At 41.8% G+C, this 19,027-nt stretch overlaps 1 protein-coding gene across 1 annotated transcript; it reads left to right on the top strand.

Moving 5' to 3' along the window:
- The first annotated feature begins 8,691 nt into the window (after positions 1-8,691).
- Positions 8,692-18,344, top strand: RARRES1 (retinoic acid receptor responder 1). The gene is made up of 6 exons (XM_064516553.1): positions 8,692-9,139; positions 14,754-14,816; positions 15,716-15,890; positions 16,616-16,752; positions 17,595-17,657; positions 17,759-18,344. Exons 1-6 carry the CDS (start codon positions 8,864-8,866, stop codon positions 17,915-17,917), a joined length of 873 nt encoding a protein of 290 aa, XP_064372623.1. The 5' UTR covers positions 8,692-8,863; the 3' UTR covers positions 17,918-18,344.
- Positions 18,345-19,027: the final 683 nt, after the last annotated feature.

The raw sequence follows: 19,027 nt of genomic DNA, 5'->3' as shown, positions 1-19,027 counted from the left end.
GTTACTCAAGCTTAATATAGGATCAAAGCTGTTGTTAAGATGACAGCTTTAAATTGTGACTTGGATTTTTTTCAGTATAAACGGTGTTTAAGTGACTATAACGTTCATGAAAAGTACCACATTGGCGACTCTGAAGTCTGCTCTTTGTAAGCAATGTTATTTCTCCATATCATCTTTAATCCTTAAACCTAACAGATATATTTTCATTTTGACCTCACCGACTTCCTGCTGATTAAGCCCAACTGCGCAATCTACAGAAACACAATAGTTCTTATACATATAAGCGAGGAAAGTAAGTACATTTGTTGAAACAGTATGACTAATAAGGAAAAAAGATCATTTGCTCAGAATTTCTGGGGATACACAGTCATGCAGAAAAGAACAAAGAAGGAATTATTCCTAATCGGAACCAAGAAAATCAGATTATCAGATAGAGTAATGATAAGAAAACTATTACTGACCAGCGAGAGAAGCGCTGAGAAAACAAGCCCCTGATTAGTACATAAAGGAGATAAAATATATCTGAATCACTTAAGAACCAGAGATAGTTGCTCTAATGATTTTATTCCCTGCTTGTTTTAAAGATAGGGATGCTCAGAGTAAAGTACAGTGCCATTTTTTTTTAAATGTTGCATAAGTAGTATCTGCAATAACCAACATGATTCCCCACAATGAAAAAAATCTTAATATGAGATTTTGATTTGTTCTGCGCCTGAGATGGTTTTAGAAGGCCCTGAAGAAGTATTAGTTTGCCTTTATTGCCATCAAAGTGGTCAGTCTGCTTCAGGACTATATCACCTGTTTCTTCAGAAAACCCTGCAGGAAAAGTAAAATTAGGGACCTGCAAATTGTCATCACACCATTTTATAGGTGTGAGATGAACATTGGGGAATATATCTAATAACATTAATATAGATTAGAGTATTTAATTTTGAGCAGCTATCTTTGGAAATTTGAATCCAATTTTTATCTGAAGATAAAACTCCACACATACATAAATCAATGAATCTCTGAAACGTCACTCTGCAACAAAACTGTATCTTTCTTCTTATCAGAGAATTAACCATAAAATCTACTTATTTCCAGCCTAAATAACATCACTAGGTAATCAAGTGAACCTTTCAATGAACATCAGGAGTTTTTTGCATGTTTCATCTTTGGTTTGACAGATGGCAGAAGCTGGGAAAAAAAATATTAGGGTCAGCTTCTTGTCTGCTCAGACCTGTCTGTTCAGGAGGGACTGTTCAGGATTGTCCCCAGCTGTCTACCTTCCAATGTTTTGACCATTTTGGTTTTGGATTATACAAGTGATCTATACCTGTACCCTTTCACCGCAGCATCCACTGCTCCTAGTGAAAGTTGACATCTGGAACTGCTCACTGCGAAGGACAGAAAAGGACAATGGTCACAAAATAGAGGACAAGTGGGACATTAGGGAGAAGACAGTAAGAAAAGTGGCTATGGCACATAAATTGTTGAAGAGTGTGTTTTCTATCAGCTCTTACTTCTGCTGGACCTTTTCAAACATGTCACCTTCCAAGAAACAGGGTTTATGATACATTGTTAAGGAATCCACCGTAAGAATTCATTCACTTGTCCCCACCTTATTTACAACATTAACTGAGCAATCATTATCGTACTGTACAAACATTTAATGTCCTGTTTAAACATTGTGCAACTAAAGACTATAAAGAGTATAATTCTGTTGCAATAGTTATTTAACAGTGACATATATAGAAACTTCATAATACAGTGTCAGAAACGCCAGTTCCTCAAGATGATTTTTATTGCTACCAGCTATGAAGTAAATGTTAACCTCAAATTAAAATAGTTCATGTGTGACGAGGGATCATGACTTAGCATCCAGATCTGCTGGGAGGAATTTAATATGAGCAACACTAGTAGAGGTTTCATCTCAGACTCCACTTTTTAGAGATTTGGAGCACTGTCTAAATGTTTCTGTAGAAGCAGTATGGTAGGAGTTGTATGAAGGAAAGAAAAACTCTAACCAAATATCACAGTTCGGGGCAACCTTTCAGTTGAGTTTCCTCTGTGATGTTTCTTCTTGTTTTTATTTTTAAGGAGGCCTACACATGTATCCACAATCCATTTATTACAGTTTTACAAGGCAGAATGGTGGTTTTAGATTATTAGTAGGCATTATGCATAATTTATCTTTATGGTTGGTTCTGCAGTGATTATATCTTACTGGGCATGTAAGGGATTTGTTTGCTCAAGACAGTCCATAAACTGAGATTTCTCTGAAATATATTAATACTACTTTGTTTATAAAACCATCTGTTCCATAACCAAAACAAAATGATCCAAAGAATGGGTTAGCAAAATGTTCTCTATCTCCTTTTAATGTTAGAATAAGAGTGACAATAATCAGCAATGATTTACTCCCCTTTGTTATAATATACGGCCTTTCACTTTTCCACATTGTAGGTCATTTCATATTTACTCCAATTTTCTACCACAAATTTACCACAATTTTCTACCTGAGCAGCTTGCTTTTCTGCTATACAGAAATATCTCTCTGGAGATGCTAGCATCGCAACACTTGATTCTTTATATAGAAAATAATAATAATTATAAAAGGCAAATCTTAGCTTGGTGACTATTCCCCAAGGTAAATGACTATAAATGTCGTATGAAATATATTCTTAAGAAAAAGCCCAAGGAATCAGCGGTGTGTACTGCATTAGTCACTTGAAACAGTTAGAGATGATACACAGTTTCATCCTGAATTTCTCAAATACACGATACCACCATTAAATAAACAGGAAAATAGATTCAAAGAACATGCACTTTGTGTTACTAGAACTGATGCTAGCAGATTTATACTGCAACCACTGTTAATATTTTGGGAGAAAACATTGCTAACTTTTGGGAAGAAGAAACAAATAGTGGCTTAAATCCACTGAAACAATAAAAACATGATCCTGTAAATGCTCGTGTACTTGAGAAATTCTGTGTTCATCTGTTTCACCGAGTCCACAAAGTTATTCATAGGCTTAAATGCTTGAAGGACTGTAATGAGTATTGATTTCATACACTAAAGCTGCAGTAAATTGAAAGAAATGCCATATGGCTTCAAACATATTAGGGTAATAGAGTACAACTGGAGATTAAAGGTGATTGACACCATCAAACACAGCTGCTGAACTAGCAGAGCCTCCAAGGAAGATCAGAAGTCCTGATGGCTAATTCGCTGAAGAAGTTTGCCAGCAGCATAGGAGTGGTTAAGAGAGAACTCTGAAGCTATTTCCCTTTCACAGGATGTTGGCACACATTTTAAAAGCAATAAAAAATATACAAACTATTGTAATCAGATAGCATCAATCCATTTACAGTTTATGGCCAGAAGGGATTACCAAACCTTCTTGAGTGACATCTATCTCACGATCCACACATTTCAAGTGTTATGCCACTGCTGAGCCAAATAACTTGCATTTAACTGGTGAATAGCCTTCAAAGCTAGTCCTTTTACTTTTCTTCATTTCCCAGCTCTGGTCAAAAACAACCCCACATAAGCTTAACAGAAGACCAAATTAGAGTCCTTGAAGCCAATAAATATTCACCGAGACATGACCTTTCAACAATTTTCTTTCTTCTTGGGTTTTTTTTTTTTTTTTTGGTTCCCTGTGGAACTATTACAGCTCACAGCAAATTTCCCCAGAGTCAAATCAGCATATATTGTACATAGGTTTTTAGAAAATTTGTCTACTATATAGTGACTCAAAATATAGAGGACCTCACTTTGGCTTTAATATCGCCTCCCCTTTCATAAAAATACAACAGACATATACACATTTTGACCACTAACACTTGTAGTGTTGCAGTCTGGGTTGAGTTACATACGCAAAATCCATTGGGAAAATTCTATTATCTGGGCATGCAAGAATGGAATCTCTCACCTATGACACTGAATGTTCATCTTTAAAAATCTCATCCACAACCAGAAAGATTTAAAAATAGTCAGAAGCCTTGCAAAACAAATTTCCCTGAAAAAATGAGCCACACTAAAAGCAACATATATATCTCTAAATTTGAACTTAACCATAGGCAAGATCAGTCCAGAAATTCATTAAAAATCAACTATTTGAAGCTTGATTTATCTAGCAAAAAAATGTGGAGACAAATTATATTTTAAAAAAAGTTCTGTAGTTAATTATTGGGAAAAATAAGACACAATTATTGATGGAAAAAAGGAGTCATGCACAATTTACTTAAAATCAAGTAACAGGGCCATAAAGAACTTAAACTACAGCAAGATGCCAAAGTTAGAGCTTAACTGGAGAAGTTGCAGAACAAAATACACAGAATTTTGTCCAAATTCGTTGTATTGTATTACAGTCATCTGTTCGTGATTATGAGCCAGTGAGGTCTGTTGTTAAATGCTTACAAAGGATATAAAAATAGTCTTCAAATATGAAATAAATTAGAAAAAATAGCTTTTAAACAAGTACCTGATGTATGAAAAAGGCCATAAGAAAATGAAAACCTTGGAATGCTTTTTAGACCAGTTGCCCAAAACAACCCTCACTTCCATTTCTAAAGGGTCCAAGTCAGATGTGACATAAGTGCGAGGTAAACCATTGCTCAAGGTTAATGTCAGGATATTTGCCATAATGCACAGTTTGTAACAGAACAGCAGAGAAGGGGAGAGTGAGAAGGGCTTGTTAACATGTAACTTACACCAGCACTGTCCTCTCTGAATCTGGACCAAGTTAACTGGGATCAGAGGAAAAGATACTACAGGAAGACAAAAATTGCATGTATCCCATTTTAGCTAACTAGAATATATACTTCTGTTTAGATCACTAACTTCTGTTCCTTTTGTTCAGATATTGCTCGTTGCAGAGCTTCATTTCTACTGTCAGCAAAAAGTCCAAAGCAAATGAGCACCATTTAGCTTGAGACCTGGCTGTTGCAGAATGCCCTGATGGTTTTTAAGAGACCCATAAAACCACGACTTAAAACAAATACATTTTCTAAATTTTGTGGAAGTAGCAAATGCCTGTGTTCCTCCATATTTAGGAACCTTCCCCCAGCCCTGACCCAGCTTTGAGCTTTTATTTCCCCGAGTCAAAATGCTTTGTAAATTGGGAGTCATGTTTGATCAACAGCACATTATAGCAAAACAATTTCTATAAACATTTGGGAAATTGCCATGGAAATCCCCTCCTGTCCCTGCTTTGTGATATAGGTTTGCTGTCCTGTCATCTTGACCCTGAGGCCTCAGTTATAACTTCTTTGTTGTACTCAGGAGGAAGGAAGCAACCGTATCGTTGACAGGGATGCTGACAGAAAAAGCAGGAAAAGGAGGAGAACGGGAGGAGAAAGGAAATGGAAAAGTAATGGAAAGGGACAAGCCTCATGGCTCAACACTGAGACATCCGTGACTTGTGGGCTCTCCCAGCATTAATGACAAAGGGCCAGTTCCACAAGCATATTTTAAGCTCTTACACCTCATTTAAGCCTCTGACCTCCCGCAGAAATCTAAGGCATCAAAAGTGGGCGAGTGCGAAACCTCTGTACAGTGTGCTTTTAGCTTCTTGCACTGACCAGGGACGGCTGCAGCGCGAGTGTACTAATGCTGGGGGCTGGAGAAGCTGCCTCCCGGGCAGTCCGGACTTCCTCACTTCCCGCTCTCTGCTGTGCCTCTTGCATAAATCCTTTTCTCACCAGATATCCCCGCTTCACCTCTCTGTCGGCCAAGACCTCTCGCTGGCCTCTGCTTCCTTCACTCACATGACTTCCTCGGCTGCTCATCCCATCTCCAGAGAGTTTCTGCGAGAAACAAAGTGCACGAAGCAAACTGGCAGCATCAGGAAACAATTGACACTGCTCAGACCTCCCCTGTCAGAGAAGAAGAATAACTTTGTGTATTTAATTTTAAAAGTAACATCTGAGTTGTCATCACAGCATTGATAAATGAGAAAAGACTGGAATTTGGTTTCCTCTAGCTAAACATAAAAAGTATGAGACAAACATGGCAAGTGCTCTAATTAGACTGCTCCCTCTGCAATACTTACAAATATTTTCCTAAAAGAAATATAGGAAAAACTTGACTATCGTCTAATACGTGGCTGTACCACTCCAGCTACAATGTTGAGCAAAATAGTGTGTTGTGCAACCAGGAGAGTTGGCAAATTAATCAGAAGTTAACCTTTCTATACAGGCTATAACTCCAGGTGCAGTTGAGAAGTTTGGCTTCTGTAATAGATACAAGAAACTTAATTTGCCACAGAAGTTATTGAACCTTTAACTCAAATAAGCTTAAAAGCGTAAATTAAAGGCAAAAAAGTGCTGTTAGCTATGTTTGGCAAATGAAGCTTTCCTTTATCAAAAGTAATAGAAATAAAAGGATGGTTGTTCCTTGATAGATGCTTCAGCAAGCAGTGTATGTCAGCTCCTGTGTTAGGTAAAGCTTGAATTTATACTACTTGCTCAGTTCAAGTGACTGGATTGCCATGAGCTGTTTTGCTTCTGCTTTAAAAAAAAAGAAATTTCATGATCTAGTTAGAAAGACACATGAACTGAATAGCTGCACACTTTCTGTTGGGTACTGAACTTACTGAAATTGTCTGAATTTGCTAAAAACATACTGTCTTGTAACTCAGTTGATATCAGAGAACAAATTATTATTTTATTTTCCTAATACAACTCCTGGAGGAGTACCTACGTACTACACAGTTTAGACAAACTCTCTGGGGATGATGGTACAAAAGCTAAATCAAAGGAAATGGCAAAAGAAGAACATGTCTGGAATGCTGCCTGGAACCAATCACAGTTTATGGCAGCAAAGCAATAGTTAGAATGGGTTATGAGTGCAATCGGTAAAAAATGATGGAACTAAGTAGTGGTCAGAGCATTGCTTGCCTGTGTCTGACACAGGGAGACCAGACAAGTCCAGAGAAGGTTACTGAAGGTTAGAACTGAAGAAACACGCAGAAAACACTCCCACCTTCTCAGGATATCACCGACTTGTAAGTGCCTAGAAACTGGGAAAGTACTCCTGGGAAGTATCACCTATTCTTGCCTCATTCCTGTATTTTTCTCCAAGGTCCCACTTCCAGTCCTTGTCAAAGGACATGGAGCTGGATGAACTCTTGGCTTGACCTGATACGACTGTCCTCATATTACGTTTTCTCTCAAAACTTCCTTTGGTCATGGTACCCACAAAAAAAAAATGGCAAGACATCAGATAAAACACTGCTGTTTATCACACTGTTTAGCGTAACGTCAGTGCTCGCTGGGACTGTGCCCTCTTACCGCAGGCGAGTGGATTAGGTCCAGAGGAAGAGCATAAGAAAAACTGATGTGTGGGAATTGGCAGAGACCAGGGAACGTGGTTTAAACGTGTGGGGCATGAACTATCACAGAAAAGAGTAGAGCCTGATGTAAACCACCGGAAAACTGCTATGCTGCAGCCCAGCGACAACATCGGTTCTGGCTGCACTCTCACCAGTTCAGACGCAGATAATAGCACAGGGTGTGACAGCAGCGGGCTGGCAATGCCCACCCAACTCCGGGTAAACACTCAGAAATCCCAGCCCAAGGTCCACGCCGCGGTGGCAAGGCTGTCAATGCTACCCCGGTGCAGGAGGGTGAAGCTACACGGGGCTGCCCACGCCAGTGACGACAGACGGACACGTCTCTCCATTACTCTGGTTATGAATTCCCACGACTTTAAAGTGCAATTTTTGAATGCAGTCTTTCCTTAACATACACATGGTAACCAGCAAGGTTCAACTCCTTTCATGCTCATGCTTTCTCAGCCAGCTGGATGTGAGTCATTTCAAAGAGATTTAGATCGCTAATTGGCACAGTGTGGTTGCAACGCAAACATACATACCACCACTTTGCGGCCTTCTCATGCTTCATCTCCAATCAAACTACTTCAGGGAGAGCCGAGCGGGACTGATCCACAACCACAACGCTAGGACAAAAATAGCGGCATTTTGAGGCAGAAGCCCTCTCTCCAAACTCTTGCTTTTCCCAGCAGCTTCCAGCGCGGGGCTCAGGCAGGGTTGCTCTGTGCCCAAGGCCCCGTGCTCCCCAGCCCCTCGCGCTCCCGCTGCTGCTGGCATTTCCCACCCCTCTCACCACGCTGCTTCTCTCCCCTCTTTCCAGATGACTCCTCTGACCCACGGTGGCTGGGCCTGGGGGGTGCTTCTCGGGGGCACCTCGGCTGGGCCCGCCTGACCCCCTCCCCGAATACCCTCAGGCCCTGGCTCCCCTCAGGCTCCCTGGTCCCCCTCATGGCCCCCAGGTCCCCTCACACCCCAAGTCCCCTCACACACTCCGGTTCCCCTCATGGCCCCCGGGTCCCCTCACACCCCAAGTCCCCTCACACACTCCGGTTCCCCTCATGGCCCCCGGGTCTCCTCACACCCCAGCTCCCCTCATGGTCCCCGGGTCCCCTCACACCCCCCTGGTTCCCCTCATGGCCCCTGGCTCGCCTCACACCCCAAGTCCCCTCGTACCCGCTGGTTCCCCTCATGGCCTCCAGTTCCCCTCATGGCCCCCGGCTCCCCTAGCATCCCCCCCAGCTCCCCTCACACCCCGGGTCCTCTCATAACCCCCCCATTGCCCTCATACCCCCCTGGCTCCCCTCACACCCCGGCTCCCCCCTCAGCCCCGCTCCCCTCACGCCCCCCGGGGGCGGCTCTCCGGCCGGCGGGGCGGAGGAGCGGCCGCAGGGGGCGGGCGGAGCGGCCGCGGAGCCGGGCGCTTCCCCGGGCGCTTCCCGGCGCGGGCAGCGGGGGCAGGGCCAGGCCGGGCCGGGCCCCCGTTATTAGCCGCGGCCGCCGGCGGAGCCGCCCCAGAGCCTCGCCGCCCGGTACCCGCCGCCATGCAGCGGCGCCGCGCCTCGCCGCCGCCCGCCGCCCTGCTGCTGCTCTGCCTCGGCGCGCTGCTGCCGCCGCTGCCGCCGCCCGCCGCCGCCGAGCAGCCCCCGGAGCCGCCGGCGCAGCCCCCCGAGCCGCCGGCGGGCGCCGCGCGGGAGCTTCCCCCCGGCGGGCGCCTGGCGGCGGCGGCGGCGCGGGCGGCGCTGCACTACCGCAACAGCCGCGCCGGCTCGCCCGCCGCGCTGCGGGCGCTGCGCCAGGTGCGCAAGGCCACGCTCAAGGTAGGGGGCCGCGGGGGGCGTTTCCAGCCGAATTTGTGCATCGAAAAGTGCGTGTGTGTGCGTGTGCACATATATATATATATGTGTATATGTGTATATGCTTGTGCCTTTTCAAGCGTCCCAACAGCCCTCAGGTGCAGCGTGCGCTGTTGCACGTCTTGCCAAGAGAGGATGAAGATGCCGGTCTCAAATGTAAGCGGGTGCTGCGGGTCTTTTGAACCGCAACGCAAGGCAGCGTTTGCGATGGTTGTAGGGGCTGGGGGGATTTTTTCACGCAGGGTCCCCTCTGCCTTTTAGTGTGGGAAAGGGAAAAAAATGGTTTATGGAGAGCGGTCTGTCATCAGGTGTCTGTACCTTTCTGCCTTGCTCAGTGCTCATCTGATTCCTGCAAGTGCAATGCCTCGTCGTTCCCTCGCAGCACTTGATGCTTTAGGAGATGGCTACGACCACTTTCTACAGTTTCGTATTTCCCCTTTTCTTCACGTACTCAGTAGAAACAAGCCGAGGCGTGCGTTACCGACACGGTCGTTCCCCTCTCTTCCTTTCCTGCCCGCCATCCTAAATAATGGAAGGAGTTTCCTGGAAGGAGCGTGCTATCTAACGGGGTGTAAGAGAGAAACGCTGGGTTTTTAGAAGGCTGGTTTCATAGTGGTTAGTATGTCACAGGACCTAATAAAAACAGGATAACTTTATGATGGAATTAACTCGTGAATGCTGTAGTTTATAAACTCATTTTACCAACCTGCTCCCGGTGAAACTGTGGTAATGAGAAACAGGACTGGAGACAGCCTCCAATGCAGGAACTGTTAGATGCGAAGGAGCTCTCGAGTTCATGTAAAACGAGACCTCAATGAGGCTTTCCTCGCCTAGCAACAGGTAGCAGAGATATGCCGGTGGTATGGTAAATCCTACTGTGCAAATGGCTGCAGTTTGCTTTCTGTTGTCCCCGCTCACCGATATTTATTTATTTATTTTTACTGCAATGAGTATCTTCTAGGTCACAGCAGCATGCATCTCATGGAGCTGCAGACAGTTGCACTTTAAAATACAATTTTTTTAGTAAGAAAAGCATTAGTGCGTGGCAGCTGAAGACCTGAGAATTCAAGAGAAACTTTCAAAACACTGACATAAGTCTGCGGTCTCCTGAAAAGCACAACTGAGCCACAGAGAGCTGAACCAGAAAGGGAAAAGCATAATAAAACAACAGGAAGAGCTAAGTAATCTTTTTGACTAAATGGCAACATTTGCTAAAATTGGGCTACAGAATGCAGTTTTATGGATGGAGATTTCACAATCTCATCATGACACCAAACTGATTTCACGTGTTCTGGTCATTTAAATTGCTGTGCTCATCATTTTAGAATTTAAAGACAATTCTGCTCATTCTCAGCAGTCAGGACCCCACATTTTAATGGGAGGAGTTCAAATCAGTGGCAAGTACATAGATTGTCTTGGGAAGAGCAAATGCAGAGAGGGAGGGAAAACAGCAAGCCATTTCTGCTGGCTTTCCCCTCCCGCCTGGGCTGAGCAGGGGCCGAAAGGGCACGTCTCACCCTGTGCCTGCTTCCACGCCTGTAGTTAGAGCAGCTTAACCGAACTGTGAAACCATCTCCATGTTGACCTGGAATGATACTGCTCTTAAACAGCTATTCAACCTTATTAATGCATTTTGGCATAACGGTGAAAATAACAGTGCTCTTTTTTTTTTTTTTTTTTTTTTTTCTTGAAAACTAGAAATACATTTGTAAAAGTTAAAATTGCTTCATGCCAAGTACACTTCTTCCCTCTCCATGCAAAGATCAAAGTAGTCCTCTGGTACGTATCTCCAGGCTGAGTACCTCTTTGAGCTGTGTAGTGCCACTGAAGAGCTTCCTAGGCGAGCATTACCATGGTGGAGTTGCAAGTGGAGAGAGAATCTCTACTTCAGAAAACACATAAACACAGAATTATGTATTCTTTTTTAAGCTGAGTGTTTACCAAGTCACTAGTCATGAAGCTTTTTTTATATTCTTCTATTGAGCAATCGGAGACTGAATAGTAAGTTTATACAAAGTTACAATAGATTTTGGTTTTTTCACTAGTGCTTGCTATCAAGGAAATGCAATGAAACTGCTATTCTGTCAGAGGCTGGTTACTATTCTTGAAGTTATCACTGCAATAAAAATGGTATTTTTTGTTTCTGGAGACAGAACAAGGGACACCAATGGAACAAATAATTCTGGAGGAAAAATTGAGCGTTTTTTAAATGACTGGATGCTGCAGACAGAAGAGTACTAGCTTAACTATAAAAGCATTCCTGTGAAGGGCTTTGAGACCGTGCTGCTTTAACGGGGGGCACGCAGTCAGGCTGCTGCGCTGTACCGTGCAGCTTCAGGACGGTCGTGGAAAGGCTCAGCAGGCAACCCCAGCCGTTACCATCCGTTAACTCGAAGCCAGGTCTCTCCTACTTCAGGAGTGCTGCAGTCTCGTTGAGTGCAACTGTTTCATGTTCTCTCATCTTTGGACTGAGGGCAAGAGGAGGAATACGGTTGGGTCACTGTGCTTTACCCTTCGTGACAGCCAAGGCTACAGGGAAGAAAAAAAGTCAATACTTGATCAGAGAAAGAATGTTAGGAACAACAGAGGGAACATTTCTCAGGTAGCTTTTCAGTAATTAGAAACTTAGACTTAACTGCAGTGATTATCATGGGGGATTCGACCCTTCTTTCTGTGCCACAAATTACTAATTCTTTCATAAACCTGTACTTCAGAAAGCTATTTTTTTTTTTTACTGTTTTGCTATGCTAAGAATGTCTGTTCAGATAACCAACTCTGTCATTTTAACCTGAGAATAAGCAGATCAGAAGGACAGTGTATTTTTGGCCAAAGCACAAAATGGGGGCAGGAGAGAAGGGGAGAATGAGGAGGCAGAGAAGAGGTGATAAGGACCTGGACTCAGCCTCTCTCGCGTTCCTCCATCGCCTTCACAGCACGATCTGGGCCAAACTGCAGACTTCCTCTTTACAAAGCTTCACAATGAGATTTTATAAAAGCAGAACAAGTAACTAAACGAATTTCCCCTGTTATCTGCTGTATATAACCAAGTGTATGTACTCAAGGCAGGTGCTGGGCTGATGGCCTTGCCCTGTGAATGAAACTTTACTATCATTTTGCTATTAATGGCTTCCTGGCAGAAAGTGCGATAGGAACAAAAAGGCCCAAATTTAGATAAGTAAAATATGTGCACATTTGCTTAGCATTCTAACCTTCAACATTATGGAAACAGCCAGAATTCTCCTATTGTTTATTTGAGGAGTATTGTATTTAAAAAAAAAAAAAAAAAGCTAACAAATCAATGCTGTTGCTGAAATACAGCAATCTGACTTAAATGCACGCTTTGAAAGGCAGCTTGCACTCTCCAGTAAAATGCATTTTCCACATGCTACCTTACATATGTCCCATACCAGAAAACCTATGTAACAAAATATACTACACAAGTAATGTGAGACTCACTATGACAGTTTAAGGATAGAAGCAGGAATAGGTTGGTGGTAAGGGAGAATACCTTTTATTAAACCAATTAATAATCTGAAAGGAACAAACTTTCTGACACAGAAGTGATTTGACTTGTATATCAGAAAGCTTATCTAATAAATCACAGTATAGCATGCAAAAAGACTTGCTTTGATTTACTTATGGCTGATTTAATCAAAGGAAAAACTTAAAAATATTTGGATGATCTGCTCTTTACTTCATCAGTCAATCTCGCCTTTTTTTCAGGCTGTGCTCTTGCACTATTAAGTGATACACTGATCCTGTTCATAGTAATTAATATTTTTCAGGACAATATTGAAAACAAGCTTCTGTTTTAGTGTGCTTGGGGCCAGGGCAGTCTCTGATATCCCGCATCAAAATCGGAATTGAACTGAACCATTTCTGTCAGCAGCGATCAGCACAAAAACGCTGGGACAAGTTTTAGCAAATCCAAGAAAATGACATATTTCAAAGGTGTACGTTTCTAAGACCTTTCTGAGGTTTTGTGCTACAAGAGGTGCAGCTGGTTATTCCCCACCAGCAGGAAGTATTCTTTTATTTTTCCTTACAAGTGCAATTTCTGATGAGATGGTAGGGTAGCTGAACTGCTGGTAGCTTCGGAGGTGGCAGATTTAGAGGGATGGAGGTGTCTGCAAAGCTTGCTTCACTCTGATAAAGCGGAGCTGTCTGGGCTCACTCCGTGAGAGATCTTCCAGAGGGCAAATCAGAGCGGACAGATCAGACTCACGCTCTGACGTGCTGGGTAGAGAAGTCAGCCTCTTTCCAGTCACAGTAGAAAAAGCCTAGCAAGATTAGCATCACTAAGCTTATATTAGCCTTTGCAATTCCTGTTCTGTTGTAAATCAGTCAGTGAGATGCAATTCATCTGTATATTCAAGGGCACTCTGATAGCCTGTGCAAAAAATACCTCCTTTCAAGTTGAATTTGTAATTTTTTTTTAAAGTTACTCCGTATCAATCTGTCCTGTGAAGGACTTTGAGCTGCATTTTTCTTCTTGCCTATCTCCGTGGGGAAAGGCTTTAAACCATTCTTTAACATAAAGGTTATTTATTGTTGTTTTTAAGATCCTTTGCATTTGCTGCCAGGATCACATCAGTGTATCTCATCTGACCAATTTCCTGAAGTTACAAGGCCATGAGGTAGTCATGGCACCCTTGCTTTCCCCCTTTGGTGCTCATGGAGCACCTTAGTTTATTCTTCGGGAAAGAGAAGTGATTTTGTTAAAGCAATGTCGCTGAGGTCCCTGCATTTCGTGGCATCAAAGTGGAAAGTAATAGCATCCTGGCAATATATTTTTTTAATCTTAATTTTTATGAAGCAAGTTCCCTGTTTGCAGGATCACATGCTGCAGTATTGTATCATGCTACTGAGATCTTCAGACCAGTATTTGCTCAGTTGTGACAACGTTATAGATACTGCTCCAGATGCTGAGTGCTCCCAAGCAGCAGTAGCTCATGAGTATCCTTCCCCCATACACTCTTTTCTTTGTATCACCCCATAAGGACCTGATTCTGCAGAGACTTACAGGTGATACCTACAAAATGTCTGAGATTGATAAAACATATGTTCTTTAACCGAGTAATGGTTTCTATCCAGCCACAGGCAGACTGGGTAAACTTGGGTTGTTTACTGTTTTCTAACAAAAACATGAACAATAGAAGTCAACGCATTAATGTAATTAAAAAAAAAATCACTTAAATATAGGGTGATATGCTGAGTACTCATGACTAGTAAACAGTGTTTAGTTGCTAAGCAACTTTTTTTTTTTTTGAATCATCAACCAGTGACAGACACTTTTTCTTCTAAGGAGTTAACGTAAAAGCAGAAACACAAAATAGGGTTTGAATGAATTAAGTTAAGGTTGCTTGTTTTCTGATCGATTCAAATAACCCCAGATACTACTTTTAAGAGGGTGGGACTCTTCTTCCTGGCTTTGCCCTGGAGTCCCCACTTCAGAAACAAGGGATACTGTGCTGTGTGTTACCACACTGCTGCCTGAGCCATGCATTCAGCAATGATTAAGTTATAATAATATATAAGGCTATGGTTACAGTGTGGACAGAACTCTTCTCTCTTCCAGAGCATCCCAGGAGTTGGTCATAAATATTACCTGCAGTTCACTACTGAAGACTACAGAAGCAGGGTAAGTATATAGTCCGCCGTGTTTTCTCTGACAGTGTGCATTAAACTTCAACATCTTCAAAACAGGATATATTTAACTGCTTCTGTAAATGGATCTTTCGCAATAAAAGGACTTATTTTTATGCATGCATTACCTGCATGTCCAGCATGGGGCATGGCTTGCTCTTAGTATCAACTTGGTATCTCGTCTAATCAATTCTCTGCCTTTGCAGAGGTCCAAGCAGCCAGAGCACTTTAGTCCCCTACTTTGCTCAAGACCGGAGGAGCTTGTCCTGTTAGAGTCCCACCAGGCAACCGAGCTCCTGAGTGCAGCTCTGCAGTGGTCCAAACTCAGTGTCGCAGTATGGTCCTCATTACCCTAATGTAGCTCCTGCTGTGTCCACACGCCAAAATGTGAATAAATACTTGAGAATTTTTTTTTTTAATTATAACCTTCTCTCCATTCATTTTCTCAGACAGTTGTCATTAGCAATTTTACTGTAAGCATCCGCTCTTCCATTACACGCACATTTTATGAAATTCAAATTAGATTCATTAGATTGCTTTTGTTTCAAGGTAGTTGTATAATGAAAGCCCCTGTTATCAATTAGTATTCCTAAGAACTCTCAAACATATTCCCAAGATGATTTAGTTTTCCTGCTACACTTTTAATAAAGTTTTGTTAAATCTTTTTTTAGTCTTTTTTTTTTTTAACCTGTTTACTTCTCTGGAAAAAAAAAAAATCCTTCTAAAGACTTTCTGTGATCCCTGTACAGCTTCCTACAAAGTATCTCATATAGAATTGTAAGGTACTTATTATATACATATATTTTACATGGTAATATCAAGAGCTCTTTCAAAAATGTGTTGCATGTAAACAAAACGTTGATTAATAATAAGTTTGAAATTCTACCTTTATAGCAAAATATTGGGAACTGCCTTGCTACAGTGTTCTATCAGAAGAAAAAATCTCCACCTGCTGTCACTATCAGCTGTGTAGATACCAAAGATGAGAAGCAAATCCAAGAAGAGGACAACAAATTTTACCAAAAAATTAAGCAACAAACCAAACCAATAATTGCAAATGATATTCCAGGTATATTCCCCCAAATAATCTTATGTCATTTCATATCAAAGAGTTTTCACACTTTTAAGAACACAAGGAAATGTGCACACATTTTAAAAAGTAGATGTATTTTCACAGTAGCACCCTAAAACCATAGAGCTAACTATCCTCCTTTCTCTTGCCCTCCAGAAAAAGTTCCACCTTGCTAAAGATTCTTGTGGAGAATAAACCCCTCTGGGGTTTAGCAAGACTGTTAGTCAACACAGTGTTGTGAAGGTGTTTAGGATTTGGGAACAGGCCTATGCAACTCTATACTTAAGTAAACGTAAAATTTTTTCAAGTAGTAACAACTGCATTAACCCACAATTATTCCTCCACCTGTGGATGGAAATTCACAAGGGATGACTGAGTTTTCCCATACCAGAAATAGTGTCCTGGTCCCTCTTTTTCTCCTGGGTTAGGTAGTCACCTCCATCCTCGTGGATGCTGGGTTTCTCATCTCTCTGGGTGGAGGAGGGGGGTCATGAATAACGTCTCTTGATAATTTCAGTTCCATCATGCTTTCATACTTCTGCAGTTGCAGTAAGTTTATCATCGGTTCATTCTCCTCCATGTTGAAGATTGTAACATGTCCAAGGGAAGAGTTACTTCCCTGGAGTAGTGCTGTGCCACGCCAAAGGGTTCTGTGGTTTATCATTTGTCTGATGAACAGGCAGAATTCATCATTTTTATATTATTTTCTTTCTCCCTTTCAGACAGCTATGGAAATATTGAACCTGCCCTTGAGCCAGTGTGGGCTTTGGCTGTTGTTGGCAGCAGTTACATAATGTGGGAAAAATCAACAGAGAACTTGAGTTACTCCATGGCACAAGTCAAGTCTGTGAAGCAGTGGGTAAGCCAAGTAGAAATTACAAGTCTATGTTACAGAGACTAACACTGTCTACCAAGCAACAGAAAATAAAACAGCCATCGACAGCTCACACTTTCTGTAATATCTGTGATTCTTCCAAGATCCTAGTGGCTTCACATACAAGTATCTCAATCAGAATAAGTTATTTTGTCCAGAGTTTGGTAGAAAAATATTACTCATTTGGACAAAACTGTTTTGTTTGCATGAGCGGATCTGTTGGCTTCTGCAGGATTAATCAGAGGATTTGTACACGTGGTCCTGCAGTTCATCACCCCCACACTAAGTCACTCCTAGAGTTCTTTGCCTTCCTAGCTGAGCTCAAAGGCAGAACCAATTTAATACTTGATATGAGCTCTCTTGGGGAACATATTGCACAGCTACAGCATACAGAATAGGAGTTTCCAAAGGTTTGTTTCTGTCTCGGTCATCTGTGATCTATAAATAGTGTGCTTGCTTTTTACTCCCAAGTTATTTAGAATGAGATTTTTTTCAGAAAGAGAGATTAACAGGATTCTCAAATTCATTCAAGGGTTAACTTAAGTAATTAGCATCTGAGTAAGCCTAGTTTCACGTCAGAGTACAGTCAGACTGCAAAGCCACAAGCCAGTTACTGTCCTCAAAGTCTACACAGGAACTGTTCCCAATTCCCCTCCTCGCCACATGCAAAACCTATTTGACTCTAGCCAACTGTCAGAGGCATCTCAAGCCCTTTCTCTCTCTGTCCCTCATTAAGCTAAATGCAGTCAATTAAATCAGAGTAGACACTATACTTCAACAATATAACTTTGTGTTCTTGGTTGCCTTTTCCTTTGTTACATATCCAGATAAGGAAAGATGATTCTACTGAGTTTGACTACACTGTCTTACTTCATGAAATGCCAACACAGGTAAGAAAGCATATATGTGTAACACCCACCTGCATGAACAGAGAAACAACAAAAAGATCATAAAGATAACTTTTTCTTTTTTCCTTAAATCTCTTCTCCAGGAAATGATTTCATGCCACATGCGTGTCATTTGGCTTCCTGGTCACCCTCTGAAAGTGAAGTACTTCTGTGCTTCAGAGAATCAGTGGTTTGAAGAGGCATCTGGAATGGAATCTGGATCAGCTGCTGGAATTTTACATGAAAAAGAAAAAAATTTTTAAAAGATTGTCAGCTTTGTACAAACGTATTAAATGGGAAAACCCTTGAGTTAATAAATCCAGAGTTTTGATAATTTTTCTATACAAGTCGCCCTTCAGTGACTTTAAATGCTTTCACTAGTCTGTTTTGTTCCAGAATGAATCTCTGTAATTTCTTAAATGGTAAAAACTCACATGTTCTAGAGATCTACCTAAAAAACTTTGCTACTATATACATACATAGATATACAGTCACATAAAATCAGCCTGTGTATAAGTTACTTACGGTAACATAGTTTGTGAACAAAGTTAATATATTTGGATAAAAATCTTGAGAAAAATATTAATCTGTCACTACGAGAAATACTTGTCTACTTTTTTTTAATTTTTGGATAGATATAGTATTTGCTAATTTTTAACTTAAATCTCCAATAAAACAAATACCATTACACACCGCAGAGGTTGGGTTTTCTTTTATGAGTCACTGGTAGAGCACAGCTTTCCCTCTTCTCCCAGTGCCTGGCCACTGAAAAGATGTGGACCAGTGGAGGTAGCGAAACCTCTCCCCACAAGGCCCTATAAAAGCCAGTAACCAGAACCTGCGTGTTCCACAAATGGGGGAAAAAAAAAAAAAAAAAAAAAAAAAAAAAGAGGCTTCTCCTCTCATACTTTTGAACTCAACTTAAAATATTGATATAAGGAAAACATGTTTTGTTGTCTCCCCATGTCTGCCACCAGTCTACAACACCACAAGGGAAGTGTCTGTCAGAAGGAAACTTGCAGATACTGTGTCTTTTTGTCTCTTTACAGTATGGATGGAGTTCTTGCTGCTACCTTGAACAAAGATGGAGAGAACAGCAAAGACATTAAGACTTTGTACAGATAAACTGTCATGTGGGTTTGGCTGAGGAACAGCCCACTGTCAGAATATCCAGTCAATCACATACTGTATTTTCATGACTGCCATGTCTTTTACCCATCCTAAATACAACAAAGTCTTATTGCAAGAACAGATTTTTGTCCTTTCACACCAAATTCTCCATTCTGGGTTTAGGGCAAGTGCACTCCCCCACCTTTGTTCTCCAAGATCATGCCAAACTATTTTGAGTTGTTGCTTTTTTTCCTTTACAACAA

Source organism: Dromaius novaehollandiae, chromosome 9, assembly GCF_036370855.1.
Source record: "Dromaius novaehollandiae isolate bDroNov1 chromosome 9, bDroNov1.hap1, whole genome shotgun sequence".
Taxonomy (NCBI): domain Eukaryota; kingdom Metazoa; phylum Chordata; class Aves; order Casuariiformes; family Dromaiidae; genus Dromaius; species Dromaius novaehollandiae.
The sequence above is the reverse complement of the archived record's forward strand: the minus strand, read 5'-3'. Positions and strand labels throughout refer to the sequence as shown.